The 17,499-nt window shown below is 47.5% G+C and overlaps 1 protein-coding gene across 1 annotated transcript; it reads left to right on the top strand.

Moving 5' to 3' along the window:
• Positions 1–5,045: 5,045 nt before the first annotated feature.
• On the top strand, positions 5,046–17,129 carry GCDH (glutaryl-CoA dehydrogenase). Its single transcript, XM_038771430.1, has 12 exons — positions 5,046–5,113; positions 8,389–8,503; positions 8,989–9,024; positions 9,365–9,508; positions 9,953–10,015; positions 10,916–11,086; positions 11,574–11,703; positions 11,860–12,076; positions 12,458–12,561; positions 13,484–13,609; positions 14,677–14,837; positions 16,792–17,129. Exons 2-12 carry the CDS (start codon positions 8,401–8,403, stop codon positions 16,863–16,865), a joined length of 1,329 nt encoding a protein of 442 aa, XP_038627358.1. The 5' UTR covers positions 5,046–5,113; positions 8,389–8,400; the 3' UTR covers positions 16,866–17,129.
• The last annotated feature ends 370 nt before the right edge of the window (positions 17,130–17,499 follow it).

Genomic DNA, 17,499 nt, shown 5'->3' with positions numbered 1-17,499 from the left:
AGGGCAAAGCAGAAGGGAGTGGGAGATGAGGAAAAGTGGGGCTTAGTCTGAGAAGGCCTTTTGGAGATGTGCCTTCAATAAGGCTTTGAAGCGGGGGAGAGAAAGAGACTGACTTTGTTCTCAGACCTCATTTTTTGTGATCCTAACTGCGTAGCCTAGTGGTTGGAGCACGGACCTGGGAGTCAGTTGGACCTGAGTTCTAATCCTGACTCGGCCACTTGTCTGCTGTGACACCTTGGGCAAGTCACTTAACTTCTCTGTGCCTGTTACCTCATCTATAAAATGTGGGACATGGAGTGTGTCCAAGCTTATTAGCTTGTATCTACCTCAGTGCTTAGTGCAGTGCCTGGCATATAGTAAGTGCCTAACAGATACCATAAAAAAAATCATTCACTCTCTATTGAATGCTTACTATGTGTCAGGCACTGTACTACACATTTAGGAGAGTACAATGTAGCTAGTCTTCATGATCCCTGCTCTCAATGAGTTTACAATCTAGAGGAGAGACAGACACCAAAATAAAATTATAGATAGGAGGAAGAAGGAGAAGGGGACATGGTATACAGATGAATTAGTGTTTAAGTACTAGAGTATGTAAGAAAACCTCTAGGAGAAAAGGTGATTTCAAAAGGGCTTTGAAGGTGGAGACATATAGATCTATAGGATTTGAAGGGGGGAGGGAGTTCCAGGCAGGGAACAAGGAGTTCACAGGCAGGAGAGATGAGAATGAGGCACAGTGAGTAGGTTAGTTTGAGAGGAATGAAGAGGACAAGCTGGGGTGTAATGGACAAAGAGAGTGGATAAGGATGAGAGAGAGAGTGAGCTGAGATCCTATCTTGAGACCCTGATGGATGGATAGCTCCCCTTCCCCCTCCCCAGACTGTAAACTCATTGTGGACAGGGAATGTGTTTATTGTTGTACTGTACTCTCCGAAGTGCTTAGTACATTGCTCTGTGCACAGTAAGCATTCAATAAATATATTTGAATGAATGAATGAATGAACTGCTTAAGGAGTTGAGATTTGGCATCTGGGTGGGGTCCAGGTCACACAGTGGTAGAGAAGATTGGACAGCACTACAACTCTGTTGATCTTCAGGTCAGTCAGTTGATCGTATTGATTGAGTGCTTACTGGGTTCAGAACACTGTACTAAGCACTTGGGAGAGTACAGTGGCTCAGGCTGGGCAGCAACCCCAGCTCTGACCCAGCCAGCTATACCATCTGGAATTTTAGTGAAGTTTTCAGGGAAGGCAAATTTACTAAACAATTTCTAGTGTCCAGCTCTACTGAGAAGTGTCAAATGCTTTTGTTAGGTCTGATGAGAGCCATATCTTGGGTCTTGAGGCTGTCCCCTGCCCTTATCCTGTCCTTGACATGCTGCAAAGATCAAGTCCGCCGTGCTGTGCCATGATCCAAAGTCACGTTGTGAGAAGCCACGTGGCCTAGTAGAAAGAGCATGGGCCTAGTGGAAAGAACATAGGAGATCTGGGCTCTAATCCCAGCACTGCCACTTGCCTGCATGGTGACCCTGGACAAGCCACTTATGTTCTTTGGGCCTTAGTTTCCTCATCTGTAAAATGGGGATAAAATGCCTGTCTCCTCACCTCTTAGACTCTGAGCCCCATGTGGGACAGGGACTATGTCCAATCCTAATTGTATTGTAACTACTCCAGCTCTTAATATGGTGCTTTTCTTGTGTGTGTGGTATTTAAGTGCTTACTATGTGCCAGGCACTGTACTAAATGCTGGGATAGATACAACCTAATCAGCTTGGACACAGTCCATGTCCCACATGGGGCTCACAGTCTTAATCCCCATTTTACAGATGCGGGAACCGAGGCACAGAGAAGTGATATGACTTGCCCAACATTACACGGCAGACAAGTGACGGAGCTGGAATTAGAACCCAGGTCCTTCTGACTCCTGGGCCTGTGCTCTATCCATCAGGCCACACTGCTTGGCATGTAGTAAGTTCTTAACAAGTGTCGTTATTATTATTTTTGTTATTATTTTTATTATTCTGGGAGCATTTGATCAACAATATTCTTTAGTAACTGGTCCAGGAGGACTCTGGCTAGAGAGGAAGGATTTCCTTGATAATGGTGGCAATCTGATCTTTCACATTTCTTCCTGAAAGAAGAGATCTTGTGACATCTCCATGTTCCATATGTTGCAGAAGAGCTTGTGTAAGGGTTAAGCAGGGGGTTCCCTCTGTGCTTGTAGACCTCAGTGGGTACAGGCACTTTTTGTGGCTCTGAATGTTGTGGTGACTTCCTCAAAAGTTACATGTCTTTCCTTGATGGAAGATTTTCTAAGTATTTTCAGGGCTTCACCTACAATAGCACTGAAATGTCACTCTCTCTTTGGGATTCCCTCCTTGTCTGTGATAAGCCTGGAACCATCCTCAATCTTCAGAGGAGTTGTGATAGCAGATACAAGACAATGTAATATCTTTGACGATGTGCTGAAGTTCTTGGTTTGGTGGTAATCAATCAGTGGTATTTACTGAGTATTTAATGTATGCAGAGCACTGTCCTAAGTGCTTGGGAGAATACAGTACCATAAAATTGGTAGACAGGATCTCTGCTCACAAGGAGCTTTCCGTCCACAGCAGGAGACCGACATGAAAATAAAGTACAGATAGGGGACTTGGCAGAGTATAAGGTTATGGATATAAGTGCTGTGGGATGCAAGGGCATAGGCGAGGCTGAAAGGAAAGAAAATAGAGTGGGGAAATTAGGGCTTAATCAGAGAAGGCCTTCTGGGAGGAGATGTGATTTTAAGAGGTCTTTGAAGGTAGGAGGGAGTTCCAGGCCAGAGGGAGGATGGGAGACAAGGGGTCCATGGTAAGATAGGGTTCTACGTAGCTTTGGATCTCTTCCACTGACATTTCACCACCTGTTGGATGGGTTCCTTAACTTGATTTGCAGGCTTCCACATAGATTTCTGTAAGCCTGTTTTTTGTCTGTCAGGAGGTGCTGCAGTGTGTGATTGGTGCAGCACAATTGGGGAAAGTCCATTCATTCATTCAATCATATTTATTGAGCACTTACTGTGTGCAGAGCACTGTACTAAGCGCTTGGGAAGTACAAGTTTGCAACATATAATCCCTTAACATATCATTCCTTCCCTTAATCATTTGTGTTTGTGTTGAGTGTATATTGTATTCTCCCAAGTGCTTAGTACAGTGCTCTGCACACAGTAAGCACTCAAGCAGAGCCATACCCATTCCATTCCCAGCTGTGGCAGTGGCTAGTGAGTGGAAGGCAATCTGCTACAAGTCAAAACTCACCTGTGCTGGGCAGCAGGGGCACGGGAGAGAGTCGAGGTTGGAGACTCAAGTTTACACCGTGGAAGAAGGTGATGGTAAACCACTTCTGTATTTTTACCACGTTTTTGTTAAGCGCTTACTATGTGCCAAACACTGTTCTAAGTGCCGGAGTAGATACAAGGTAATCAGGTTGTCCCACATGGGGCTCACAGTCTTCATCCCCATTTTACAGATGAGGTAACTGAGAAGTGAAGTGACTTGCCCAAAGTTGGGCTGTGTGACACATCTGCCAAGCTAGCTCTCTTCCTCCCTTCAAAGCCCTACTGAGATCTCACCTCTTCCAGGAGGCCTTCCCAAACTGAGCCCCCTTTTTCCTCTCCTCCTCCCCATCCTCCCCACCCTACCTTCTTCCCCTCCCCACAGCACTCGTATATTTTGTATAGATTTATTACTCTATTTTACTTGTATATACATACTATTCTATTTATTTTGTTAATGTATGTATATATGTTTGTACATATTTATTACTCTATTTTACTTGTACATATTTATTCTATTTATTTTATTTTGTTAATATGTTTTGTTTTGTTCTCTGTCTCCCCCTTCTAGACTGTGAGCCCGCTGTTGGGTAGGGACCGTCTCTATATGTTGCCAACTTGTACTTCCCAAGTGCTTAGTACAGTGCTCTGCACACAGTAAGCGCTCAATAAATACGATTGAATGAATGAATATAGCTATCATTTTATTTGTTCTGACGATTTTGGCACCTGTCTCCATGTTTAGTTTTGTTGTCCGTCTTCCCCTTATAGACTGTGAGCCCGTTGGTGGGTAGGGACCGTCTCTATATGTTGCCGACTTGTACTTCCCAAGCGCTTAGTCCAGTGCTCTGCACCCAATAAGCGCTCAATAAATACGATTGAATGAATGAATGAATGAAAGTGGCGGGGGCGGGATTAGAACCCACAACCTCTGACCCCCAAGCCCGGGCTCTTTCCATTGAGCCACGCTGCTTCAATTCATAATGATAATAATAATGATGGCATTTGTTAAGCGCTTACTATGTGCAAAGCACTGTTCTAAGCGCTGGGGAGGATACAAGGTGATCAGATTGTCCCACGTGGGGCTCACAGTCTTCATCCCCATTTTACAGGTGAGGTAACTGAGGCATCGTATTTATTTACGATTTATAAATAAATCGTATTTATTGAGCGCTTACTGTGTGCAGAGCACTGTACTAAGCGCTTGGGAAGTACAAGTTGGCAACATATAGAGACAGTCCCTACCCAGCAGTGGGCTCACAGTCTAAAAGACTTCAATTGTCCCCTCCAGGTTTCCCCTCTTTGGAGCATTTTCTTCCGATTTTAAACATTTTAAGAAAGAAAAGGGCGAGTTTCATTCGGTCGCGGCCGCCTAGACCCCAAACGTCGCCCCGAAGCGGGGGGGGGGGGGGCACCTGTCTACACGTTTTTTTTTGTTGTTGTCTGCCTCCCCTTTCTAGACTGTGAGCCCGTTGTTGGGTAGGGACCGTCTCTATACACGGCCGACTTGTACTTCCTAAGCGCCTAGTACAGTGCCGTGCACACAGTAAGCGCTCAATAAACATGAATGAATGAATGAATGAGCGAGGGAGTCGGGGCCAGCTCCTTTCCCTTTAAAGAGAAAGGACCAATGAGGAGGCCGGATTTGGGGAGAGCCAATGAGAAGCCTTCCGCCCCCTTACATTGGCCACTAGCCCCGCCCCCTTGTCGTCTCTGACGTCACGGGGCCGCTGAGCCCGTGGCCTTTGTCCGGTGGCTTGGCCCGGACCCCCTGCGATTTTCTCCCCTCCAAGCGGGACCCCAGGTGAGAAGCGGGAGAAGCGGAAAGCAATTGGAAGAAAGCCCCTTAGGCACGGGCCGAGGGTGGGGATCGCGTTGGGAAAACCAGCAGTGCTGAGATTTTCAAGCACGTCCCATCAATCAATCAATCAATCGTATTTATTGAGCGCCTACTGTGTGCAGAGCACTGTACTAAGCGCTTGGGAAGTACAAGTTGGCAACATATAGAGACAGTCCCTACCTTCCCCCACTACCCAAAATGGGGTATCAGGCAGGACCTCGAGTCCCTGGATCCTCCGGCCTTCCTTCCGGATGCGGGTTGGCCTTCCCTGAGTAGCCGTCATGTGCTAAACTCTCCCTTCAGCTTCCCTGCTGTCCCCAGGGCCTAGCTGTTGCCGGGGCTCTGATTTTTCCTTAACAGTGGAGGGGATCAGGAGAGTGGGGGACAAGATTTGCCCTTGACTTCAGGGCGGAGCAAGGGGAGAAGGGAGAGAGATAGGGGAGTTTGTTAAAGTCTAGCTTCCCTCTCAGTCAATCAGTGGGGCCCTCTAGACTCTAAACTCGTTGTGGGCAGGGATCGTGTCTACCTACTCTGTTATAATAATAATAATAATGATGATGGTATTTGTTTGTCTCCCCCTTTTAGACTGTGAGCCCACTGTTGGGTAGGGACTGTCCCAATATGTTGCCAACTTGTACTTCCCAAGCGCTTAGTACAGTGCTCTGCACACAGTAAGCGCTCAATAAATACGATTGATTGATTAAGCGCCTATTATATGCAAAGCACTGTTCTAAGTGCTGGGGGGGATACAAGGTGATCAGGTCTTCTAGACTGTGAGCCCTCAGTTGGGTAGGGACCTTCTCTATATGTTGCCAACATGTACTTCCCAAGCGCTTAGTACAGTGCTCTTCACACAGTAAGTGCTCAGTAAATACGATTGAATGAATCAGATTGACCCATGTGGGGCTCACACTCTTAATCCCCATTTTCCAGATAGGTGACTGAGGCACAGAGAAATGAAGTGACTTGCCCAAAGTCACCCAGCGGACAAGTGACAGAGCCGGGACAGTCAATCAGTGGTATTTATCAAGCACTCACTGTGTGCAGGGCACTGTACACTCTCCCAAGTGCTAAGTACAGTGCTCTGCACGCAGTAAGCACTCAATAAATGCGATTGAATGGTGTTTACTGAGCGCAGAGCACTGTACTAAATGCTTGAGAGAGTACAACAGAATTGGTAGACGTGTTCCCTCCCACAAGGAGCTTACAGTCTAGAGGACTTACAGTCTTCCTTACAAGGAAGCCAGCTGTCACCAACTCTGAGTGCAGGCCTCTCCCTTACTGTGGGTCTTGGTTCTTGAAAGCAGCGTGGCGGATCGGATAGAGCATGGGAGGCAGAACGTCATGGGTTCTAATCCCGGCTCTACCACTTGTCTGCTGTGTGACCTTGGGCAAATCACTGCACTTCCCTAGGCCTCAGTTACCTCATCTGTAAAATGAGGAATCAAGTCTGTGAGCCCCATGTGGGACAGGGACTGTGTCCAACCTGATTTGCTTGTAATAGTAATAATTATGGCATTAAGCGCTTACTATGTGCCAGGCACTGTACTATGCATTGGGGTGGATACAAGCAAATCGGGTTGTATTTACAAGTACAATACAAATTAACAAATACCACAATTATTATTCCCACCAGGGAAATGACCCTGAACTGACCGAACATCAGTGGTTAATAGTTGATGTGGTTAAGGGTCCTGGAGGGAGGCTCAGAGAGCAGGCTGCCAGAAGATCCATCCCATTCTACCAAACCCAAAGACTTTTCCAGTTTGGGGTGGAAGGTCTGTCCCAGAAGACAGCCTTGTAAGCACATCATGCACACGCAGATACCTTGAAAGCATCAGACCAACCAGGAAAAAGGGGTAACTTTCAATTTTTCCCTACCCTCCAGGCACCTAGTGGGGTTTATGCAGGTGCCATAAGGTAATGTGCCTCTATTTCTTGTCCAAAGGAGACACAGTGTAGTGTTGTGTTCATCCTCATCCCGAGTATGCCTACAGATGTCTGATTTTTCACCAGTTTGGCTCCAAGGGGGCAGGGGCAGGCCTGGGACTCTACCTGCTGTCTTTGCTCCAGATCACCCCCAAACTACAGGTGATCAGGGAAAGCTAACCCCCCCTCTTCTGCCTCTATCCATCTCTCATCACCTTTCTCTGCTTTATTATTACTTGCCATTTCCCTTGCGAGGCCAGACCAGCCAGACTGGGACAGACTCATCCTTGGCACACTTTAGTTGTGCTGATGTCAAGCAATCGTATTTATTGAGCACTTACTATGTGCAGAGCACTGTAATAGGAATAATGATAATAATCATGACATAGTTAAGCACTTACTATGTGCCAGGCACCGTACTAAGGCGCTGGGGTAGATACAAGCAGATCGGGTTGGACATAGTCCACGTCCCATATGGGGCTTACAGTCTCAATCCCCATTTTACGGGTGAGGTAACTGAAGCTCAGGGAAGTGAAGTGACTTGCCCAAGGTCACACGGCACACATGGAGCATGAATTAGAACTCATGACCTTAAGCCGATGCTCTATCCATAAACACTTCCCTGCCCACAATAAGCTTACAGTCTGCTGATGTGGCACGCTTTTCTGGGCTTGCCTGGAGCTCAGGCCAGAAAGTGGCTGGTCAAGGAGGCTAGGGAACAGCTTCCACTGCTTGCGAGTGAGCCCTTTTCTTTCAGCCCAAGCAGAGCAAAGCAGGCTGCCTGTGGGAGAAAGTTTCAAGGGATGGGTGTGTAGGCCTCTGTGGTCCTTAACGTTTGACCTGGGTGATGCCCTGGGGTGAGTTGGGTACCTTTTCACCCCTCTTGTCTTCGCTCATACTGTTGAGTAGTCTCTGGCTCATAGCGACTACATGGACACTTCTCTCCCAGAACGCCCCACTCTCCATCTGCAATCATTCCAGTAGTGTATCCGTAGAGTTTTCTTGGTAAAAATACGGAAGTGGTTTTCCATTGCCTCCTTTCACACGGTAAACTTTAGTCTCTGCCCTCAACTCTCTCCCATGCCGTTGCTGCCCAGCACAGGTGAGTTTTGACTTGTAGCAGATTGCCTGCCACTCTCCAGCCACTGCCCAAGCTAGGAATAGAATGGGTAGGCCTCTGGTTGACTCTCCCTCTCGTAGCCGAGACTGGTAGATTATCGGAAACTCTCCAGGTGCAATCCTGAGAGGGGATTTCACCCCTCATGCCTCTGTAATCTCAGTGTCCTTTCCTTGCTTCTCTCTCTCTCCAGACAGTTGCCCTGATGGCTCTGAGGAGCATCAGCATGCAGTTCCTGAGCTGCCGCTGCCGCCACAACCCTCTGTTGAATGCTTTGCGGGCCCAGGGCACCGTGGCTGCCCCAAAAGGTGAGTACGTAGGAGAGCAACCCTGCCGGGTTGGCTGCTACACTCTTGGGTGATTGTAAAGTCTGGCATGGTGAGGAGACCTAATAGTAATAATAATAATAATTGTGGTATTTTTTAAGCACTTATTATGTGCCAGGCACTGTAGTAGGCACTGGGGTAGATACAAGATAATCAGGTTGGATGGACACAGTTCATGTCCCACATGGGGATCACAGTCTTAATCCCCATTTTACAGATGAGAGAACTGAGGCACAGAGGAAGTGGAATGATTTGTCCAAGGTCCCACAGTAGACCCGTGGGGGAGCCGGGATTAGAACCCAGGTTCTTCCAGGCCTGCGCTGTATCCACTAGGCCGTGCATTAACCCCTCCTCTGAGTGAAGGACATGTGGTTGGGCATATGCCATGGGCTGTTTGTCCAAGTGCCTGTGACTTTGGAGCCCAGATTTTGTGGAACCTGGGATAATTACTTTTTTTTTTCCTCCAGAAAAGGAAGGGAAGAATGAACAGAAATCAACCAAATGTAAGTAGGCCATTTGGGAGGTTTTATGGTTACAAATAGAGGTGATTGGGTCATTTTAAAGAGTAGTAATTGCCGTTGTCCACACATAGGGAAAGCAGCTTGACTCCCCTGCCCCATTCCTGGACTTCATGCCTGCCCAGTCTCCCTCATTTTGAAATTGTGGCCCAGAGGAAACCCATCCTGCCATTCCCTGGTTGGCTCCAGGCCCGGATGGGGCCTGACCTCTTGAACTTGGTGGTGTTCTTGATTTTTTGGTTTGCCTTTTATGCCGAATACACTGAATCCCCGTACCCCCCAAGCCCTCCTGGCTCAGACTGTGCGAATGGTTCTGTCCTGTCAGCACCGAAAACCCAGTTTGACTGGCGGGATTCCTTGCTGCTGGAGGAGCAGCTGACTCAGGACGAGATCATGATCCGGGATTCCTTCCGCACATACTGCCAGGAGAAGCTGATGCCACGTATCCTCATGGCCAACCGAAATGAAGGTATCGGGAAGCCCAGGATGGGGAGATGTTGGGAGGGGGCTTCTCCAGATTGGCCTGGCCATTGGCTTGAGCACCCAGGCAGAGCTTGGTGGGGTGGGGGGCTGTAGAGAGCTAATCTACTGCCTCCTCACTGGGATAGGCCACCTGGTCCCTGCAACCTAGTTAACTTTTCATGCCAGAAGCCATTATCCTTGTTGCCCTGCTTCCCAAACATGCACCCTTAGGTGATGATTATGATTATCATGATTATCTGTAGTTTGGAACAGTTGCAGGAGAGTTAGAAGAGGAAATCTTGACTCTTGGACTAGGCTCTAAGAACTGAGCTCTCCTTCGTAGCAATTTCGAGCTCCCCTGGGTTGGAACAACAAAAGCAGTTAGGCTGTGGTGGGAGTGGCCTAGCCCCCAGAGCGGTAGGTGGACACGTGTGCTGTTTTCTTCTTTTAGTGTTTCATCGCGAGATGGTCACAGAGATGGGAGAGCTGGGAGTCTTGGGCCCCACAATCAAAGGTAAAGTGTGAAAATTGTGCCTCTCCTTTACCTGGCACCGGCAGGGTCTCAAGGAGTTTCTCTGGCTGTGGGGGAAGATCTCATTGCTGCTCAGGGGGAAGAGGGGTTACAACAGGATAAAAAAAATGCACTGTGGCACTGGGCATCTACTCAGGGCAGAGTGCTCTACCGGACCCTCGGGAACACGCAATAGAAATAAAACACACAGTCCCTTCTGTTGATCTTACCATCTCACGGGGGAGACTGCCAGACATAAATTGCCCATTAATGTCAATCAATGGAATTTATCGAGAGCACTTACTGTGTACAGAGTGCAGTACAATAGAGTTGGTAGACACGTTCCCTGCCCACAAGGAGCTTACAGTTTACAGGGGGACCAACAGGTTAAAAGAATCAAAAGCGGAGCTACAAATGATAAGCAACTCTATAAATGGATAGCCAACCAACAGCTATTTAGTTGTCTGGCTCTGGCAAGTGTCTTTAGAATTTAAAAATGTTTGTTCTTCTGAAGTTTGATACTTTGGTTCTCCTCATTCTGTCAGCACCCACCCACCCCTTTAGCCCTGCCTCAGATCTGCTTACCACTTTCTCCCCACTCTCTCACCCTTGCCAAAGAAAGCATACTTGGTGGCTGGGAGAAGCAGGAGCCTGGGGCATGGCCTGTTTTTATTTTTATCCCGATTCTTCCTAGTCTGAAGCCTGATTTCTTTTGGGTTTAATTTCTATCAGGCTGGGTTTATTTATGTGGCTGTCAGCCTGCAACTCACATGACAGCTCGCACAGAGACGCCTCACCTCGTCCCTCCAATCCCTCTCTCACAGGAAGCCAATCAGCATAAGGGATCTTCTGGCTTGACTGGACTGTGGCCAATGCCCTGGTTTGGGGTTGTTTCCCTGGCAGGTTATGGCTGTGCCGGGACCTCATCGGTCGCGTATGGACTATTGACTCGGGAATTGGAACGAGTGGACAGTGGCTTTCGGTCAGTTATGAGTGTCCAGTCATCCCTGGTAATGCACCCAATCCATGCCTATGGGACGGAAGAACAAAAGCAGAAATATCTGCCCCGACTTGGTGAGCAAGAACACCGACTTCTCCTCCTCCGCCAAAACGCATCCGGGGAGAGGTTTCTCCTCTCAATCGGAAACCCCGCTGAGCTGCGGAGAACCCCCTCCCCTCCGGGGCCCTGCCTTCCCCGGGGTAGGTGATGTCCAGAATCGTCCTTCTGGAGCGGGGCCTGGCATCTAACGCTGTCGCTAGTGGCGAGCAGAGCCCTGGCACTCTGCCCTTCGGCGGGGTGGCAGACGTCCTGGCTGTGTTCTCTGTCGGTCGGCGTCCTGCCGCTCTCTCTTGTGGCCCGCGCCCAAGAGGGGCTTGTGGGCCTCTTGGCCAGCAGCCCCTAGAGTGCTGCCCCCCACACTGGGGCAGTTGTTCAGCTGTCGACCAGGCAGATGCCTCCGGAGCCCCATCTGGGCCCGTGTAACTCTGCCTCCCAGGCGGGATTTCCGTTTTCACCCCCAACCCAATTCTTCTCCCGCTCCGACTCCTGGTTTCCTGGCAGCAACGGGGGAGCTGCTGGGTTGTTTCGGCCTGACCGAGCCCAACCACGGGAGCGATCCAGGCAGCATGGAGACCAGGGCCCGACACAACTCGGCGAACAAGACCTTCACATTAAATGGCTCAAAAACCTGGTAAGACCATTGGTTTCCTCTCCGGTGGACGCTTGGGCCCCGGAGAGTATTGATTTCCTTTTCCGGGCGGGGCTTCTTGGCCTCAACTGGAAACATCTTCTGCGGCAGGGCAGCAGGCCTCCCCTTTGGGTGACAGTTGCTCATTCCCTCTCTCAGGATTACCAACGCACCTGTGGCCGACCTCTTTGTTGTCTGGGCCAAGTGTGAAGACGGGAAAGTACGAGGATTCCTGCTAGAAAAGGGAATGAAAGGTCTCTCCGCTCCGAAAATTGAAGGCAAATTTGCCCTGCGAGCCTCCGTCACAGGCATGATCCTGATGGAAGATGTGGAAGTTCCCGAAGAGAACTTGCTCCCCAGTGTGTCTGGACTCGCTGTAAGTTTCTGATTTTATTTTGGAGGTCTTGTCTGTGACACGATGTTACAGACGGGTTCTAAGCAGCGAATCATCATCACGATGATGGTGGTATTTGTTAAGCGCTTACTCTGTGCCAAGCACTATGTCAAGCGCTGGGGTGGAGACCAGATAATCATGAAAAGAGTTAATAGGGGTGAGGCAGGTCTGCCTTGCCTAATTGCTTTTCTCTCACCCCCCACATTTATTTCCTCCTTACCCCTCCCAGGATCTGCCTTGGTCTCAATTCCACCCCAAAGGTGGTTGCGTTTCAGAGACTCGGAAGTTTTCTCAATAAGTGAAATGGTTATAGGGACCTGGTCTAGGACTGGTTCAATCTGGGCTTTGACTGTTACCCCACAGGGTCCCTTTGGTTGCCTCAACACCGCTCGATTTGGTATTGCTTGGGGTGCCCTCGGAGCGGCAGAATTCTGCTTGCACACCGCCAGACAGTATGCTTTGGACAGGTAAGGTGGGGAGGGAGGGGGACTAGGTGAGTCTGGGTTCTTAGGGCACCGAGCCTTTGCCTCCCTTCAGAGTGGTGAGGCATTCTTTGGAAAGCACCCAAGTTGCTTTGGGGTCTAGGATGGGATCATTCATTCATTCATTCACTCAATCATATTTATTGAGCACTTACTGTACGCAGAGCACTGTACTAAGTGCTTGGGAGTGTACAGTACAACAGTAAGCAGACACATTCCCTGCCCACACGAGCTTACAGTCTAGAGGGGGTTTAAATGATAATCTGCCGATTCCTAAGCACTTCATGTTGCACCCTCCCAAGTGCTTTGTCCAGTGCTCTGCACAAACTAAGCGCTCAAAAATTCCTTTGATTGAAACGTGCCCCACAGCACTTATGTGCCTTATCTGTATACCCTGCCATTTCTCGTAATTTATTGCAATGTCTATCCCCCCCGCAACCTAGACTGTAAGCTCTTTGTGGACAGGGAATGTGTCTACTGACTCTGTTGTACTCTCCCAAGCGCTTAGGACAGTGCTCTGCACACAGCAAGCGCTCGATAAATACCATCGATTGATAATAAATACCATTGATTGAGTAGCTTTAAGGGAAGCCCTGATGGTGTCAATGAAAGTTTTAGTAGCTTCAGCAAAGAGAACATCCCATAGTCAGTCTGGCTTTGTTCACCCAAATTCATTCATTCAATCGTATTTATTGAGTGCTTACTGTGTGCAAAGCACTGTAGTAAGCACTTGGGACAGTACACTATAACAATAAACAGACACATTCCCTGCCCACACGAGCTTACCCTTAGACTGTAGGGAGCTGTAGGTGTCATTTGGTGAAAGTGTTACAGTAATTTTCTACTTCTTGCCCAGACGAAGGTCATTCCACAGTAACTTGTGTACTCCCCTATGGATTGTGTTTAGGATTCAATTTGGAGTCCCGTTAGCCAGAAACCAGCTAATACAGAAGAAACTGGCAGACATGCTCACTGAAATCACCATTGGACTGCAAGCCTGTCTCCAACTAGGGCGTCTGAAGGATAAAGACAAGTATGTCGGGGAGTGCTGATAGATACCTTTTAATTCCTGAGGGAAGGGGCGGGGAGGTTGCATAACTTAAGCCTTTAATCCTTATAACTGCAGTGTATCAGTGGAGTATAATCCTGGTTGATGGTTGACTTCTGGGCGACAGCTCTTCTGTGGGCCCTAGGGTTTAAGGGTTAGTTAATAATTGGTAGGATGAGAAGCAGCGTGGCTTAGTAGAAAGAGCCCGGGCTTGGGAGTCAGAGGTTGTGGGTTCTAATTCCAGCTCCGGGCAACTCACTTAACTTCTAGGTGCCTCGGTTACCTCATCTGTAAAATGAGTACTAAGGCTGTGAGGCCCATGTGGGATAACCTGATAACCTTGTATCTACCCCAGTGCTTAGAACAGTGCTTGGCACATAGTAAGCGCTTAACAAATACCATCATCATCATCATCATCATTATTATTATTATTTGTGAAGCACAGAAAAGCAGTGTTGCCTAGTGGAAGGAACGTGGGCTTGGGAGTCGGAGGACCCGGGTTCTGATTCTGGCTCTGCTGGTTGCTTTCTGCGTGACCTTGGGCAAGTCACTTAACTTCTCTGTGCCTCAGTTTCCTCCACTGTAAAAGGAGGATTAAATCCTCCTCCCTCCGGCTCAGACAGTGAGCCCCTTGTGGGACAGGGACTGTGTCCAACCTGATGAGCTTGTATCTACCCCAGCGCTAAGATGGTGCTTGACACATAGTAAGCACTTAACAAATACCATAAAATAAACAAACACTGTACTAAGCGCTGGGGTAGATACAAGATAATCAGCTGGGACACAGTGCCATTTGGGCTGAGGGGCGGGGAGCAAAATAATAATAATAATAATGATGGTATTTGTTAAGCGCTTACTATGTGCCAAGCACTGTTCTAAGCACTGGGAGCAAAAAGAGCCAGTGGCTTGGTCCAAGCTGAACCCTGGGGCTCTGGTGTTAGTCTGGCTTTCTAAAAAGAGTGGGTTTTTTTATGACTCAGCTCAACCTGGTTGGGATCTGCAGGAGCTGCCATTTTGATGCCTCCCGTGTGTGTGTATGTGTGTATTTCTAGAGCCACTCCTGAAATGGTCTCCATGCTGAAGCGGAACAACTGTGGCAAAGCTTTGGAAATAGCCCGCCAAGCCCGTGACATGCTGGGAGGAAATGGGATTTCCGATGAGTACCACGTGATTCGTCATGCCATGAACTTGGAGGCTGTGAACACCTATGAAGGTAAAAACCACTCTGTGCTCACCCAGGGTCAGGTGAATGTGTTTCGACATTTCTCCCCGGCTCCCTGTAGACCGCGTACAGGGTGGGTGAATGAATTACGGTCTCCTCTTACCCGGGGAAGTATGGCGTCCTTAGCAAAGCAGAGAAGGAATTTTTCAAAGACGAAATCTGAGGAAAAGCATGAGCTGTTCTGGGTCCCATCTGGCTCCACGCAGCTAACGGGTCTTTGCTTACCTTGAGCCACTCAGAGCCAGTGTGGAGAGTGGCCTACCAGGATTTCCCAGTAATGACTTGGAATTCAGCTTGGCCTTGATAGTGTCCCAGAGGGAGTGAAGGAACTGGCCAGCCAACATCCTTGCTATGTTAAAACATCTATCAAAAACATCTGTGCACATCAGGAGTTTCTGACTAATCAACCTCCATCTCGCTGCTGCTTCCCCCCATGTTCCCTCCCTCCAACACCCTGCAATAGGATAGGATAGTCCTGGATTAAAATGTCTTTTAAAAAATGGACGGGACTAAGTCACAACCTAGGAAATAGTCTTTAATTATGGTATTTATTGAGTACTCATTAGGTACCAAGCACTGTACTAAATGCTGGAGTAGATACAAGATCATAAAGTTGGACATAGCTCCTTTCAGTCTGGAGCTCACAGTCTAAGTGGGAGGGAGCAGGATTGAATCCCCATTTTACAGATGGGGAAACTGAGGCACCGAGAAGTTGTGACTTGCCCAAGCAGTCACACAGCAGACAAGTGGCAGAGATGAAATTAGAACCCAGGTCCTCTGACTCCCAGTCCTGGGCTCTTTCCACTGGGCCATGCTGCTCCAACACTAGTTGGAGATGGGGGAGATTATATAGAGGACCTGGAGAAAATTTGAGTCTTAAATTACATTTTTCCTCTAAATCTTCCCAAATTGCGCAGCATGCTGTGCAGTGTGGACACTCAAATAATTTTGATGGGGGGCCTGGGTGAGATTTGTTTTTACTTTCTTTCCATCTAATTGGTTTATTCTTAAATCTGAAAGACGCCCCCACCTTTTCAGTTGCTTAACTAAGTCTCTTAGCTTTCCTACCCAGGAAAAGTGTTGCCATGTTTTGATTATGTTCCAATAATAAAAAAAATAATTGCGGTGATTGGTAAGCACTTACATTGGGTCAAGCACTGTGCTAACTGCTGGGATAGATATAGTACCATCACGTGTGAGACAGTCCCTGTCCCACATGGGACACATGGTCTAAAAGGGTGGGAGACAGGCATTTCATCCCCCTGTTACAGATGAGGAAACTGAAGCCCAGAAAAGTTAAGTGACGTGCCCAAGGTCACACTGCCTGCTGTTGGCGGAGCTTGAGTTAGAACCCAGGTCTCCTGCCTCCTAGGCCATGCTGCTTCTCAGCTGCTCAAGCATGAATTAACCAGTAATAAAATGGAGATAAAATAGATTGTGAGCCCCATAAGGAACCAGGCACTGGGTCTGTTCTGACCTGCTTGTATCTACCCTAGTGCTTAGCACACAGTCAGCACTTAATAAATGCCCTAATCATCATTATTATTTGTAGTAAGAAGGGCTAGAGTTTAACTTATCAGGACACTAGATTTACCAACCTTAGCTAAGCATTAAAAAAAATATATATATATATTTCTAGAGCTCTGCAAAAGTGATTTACGTTGCTTAGATATGAAAATTGCCGTAGCCTCCTATGGTAAAGATCAATGGCAAAGCATTTAATGTTTTTCTTTAATAGTTCGATTCCAGTTTTCGGATGATGGAAACGGTCTACTGCTGCCCCCTTGTGGCCAAATCACGGAACAAATCTTAGTTTCCCGCTCCTTAAATGCCCAAGTATTGTTAGTTCGGAGCTAATCATTTAAAAACCGGCTTAACAAAAGTAGCTAAAGATATCTAAGGAGCCGAACTGCGTACTTAACTGTATTACTTTCCTTTTGTCTAGGTACTCATGATATTCACGCTCTGATCCTTGGAAGGGCTATCACAGGACTTCAGGCTTTTACAGTTGGGAAATAAATGCATTCCACCAAGAAGTTGGTGCCCAAACCCCACGACAATATTTTGAAACCACTTTAGTTTCACTTTGGCAGGATCATCAGTTATTGCAGTGTCTTTTAGGAAAACTTGGAAACTCTTCTCTTTTTAAAAATTTTTGCCAGCCAAACTTTTTTGTTAGAGGAAGGTATTACTCCATGCCAAAAATTGGGAAAATGATTTCTACAATTCTAACCTCCCTTGCTCAAAAGTTATTATTCATTTATACCATTAAAACTCCCAAAAGTTGTTGTTTGTTAAATTTTTTTTAATTGCCTAACCAGGAAAATAAGATTGGTTAAAAACTTACCCTTTTATTTATCCTTTATTATGTGGTAAAGATAACTTCTGTGAAGTTACTTCACCTGTACTGAAGCTGGTGAACTTTATTAACAATAAAGCCCCCACTTACTTCTGTGTTTAGCATTTTCAGAGAGTTCTATGCTTTAATTTCCATTTATGAGCAGAACGGGAGCCCGAAAATAAGAAGAGCTGTATCTGTCGGTGGTATTTAATTGTTTACTGTGTGCACAGCACTGTACTTAACGCTTGGGGGAATACGAAATAATAGAGTTGGTAGACATGATCCCTGCCCTCAAGGAGTTTACAATCTAGT

This window comes from Tachyglossus aculeatus, chromosome X2 (genome assembly GCF_015852505.1).
Source record: "Tachyglossus aculeatus isolate mTacAcu1 chromosome X2, mTacAcu1.pri, whole genome shotgun sequence".
Lineage (NCBI taxonomy): Eukaryota > Metazoa > Chordata > Mammalia > Monotremata > Tachyglossidae > Tachyglossus > Tachyglossus aculeatus.
The sequence above is the reverse complement of the archived record's forward strand: the minus strand, read 5'-3'. Positions and strand labels throughout refer to the sequence as shown.

What these genes read in the sequence shown, in the direction of transcription:
- GCDH (XM_038771430.1), top strand. Translation starts at nt 8,401, where the DNA reads ATGGCTCTGAGGAGCATCAGCATGCAGTTCCTGAGCTGCCGCTGCCGC. An exon ending in CACCGTGGCTGCCCCAAAAG is followed by an intron (nt 8,504 to 8,988) that starts GTGAGTACGTAG and finishes TTTTTCCTCCAG; the next exon opens with AAAAGGAAGGGAAGAATGAA. An exon ending in CGTCTGAAGGATAAAGACAA is followed by an intron (nt 13,610 to 14,676) that starts GTATGTCGGGGA and finishes GTGTATTTCTAG; the next exon opens with AGCCACTCCTGAAATGGTCT.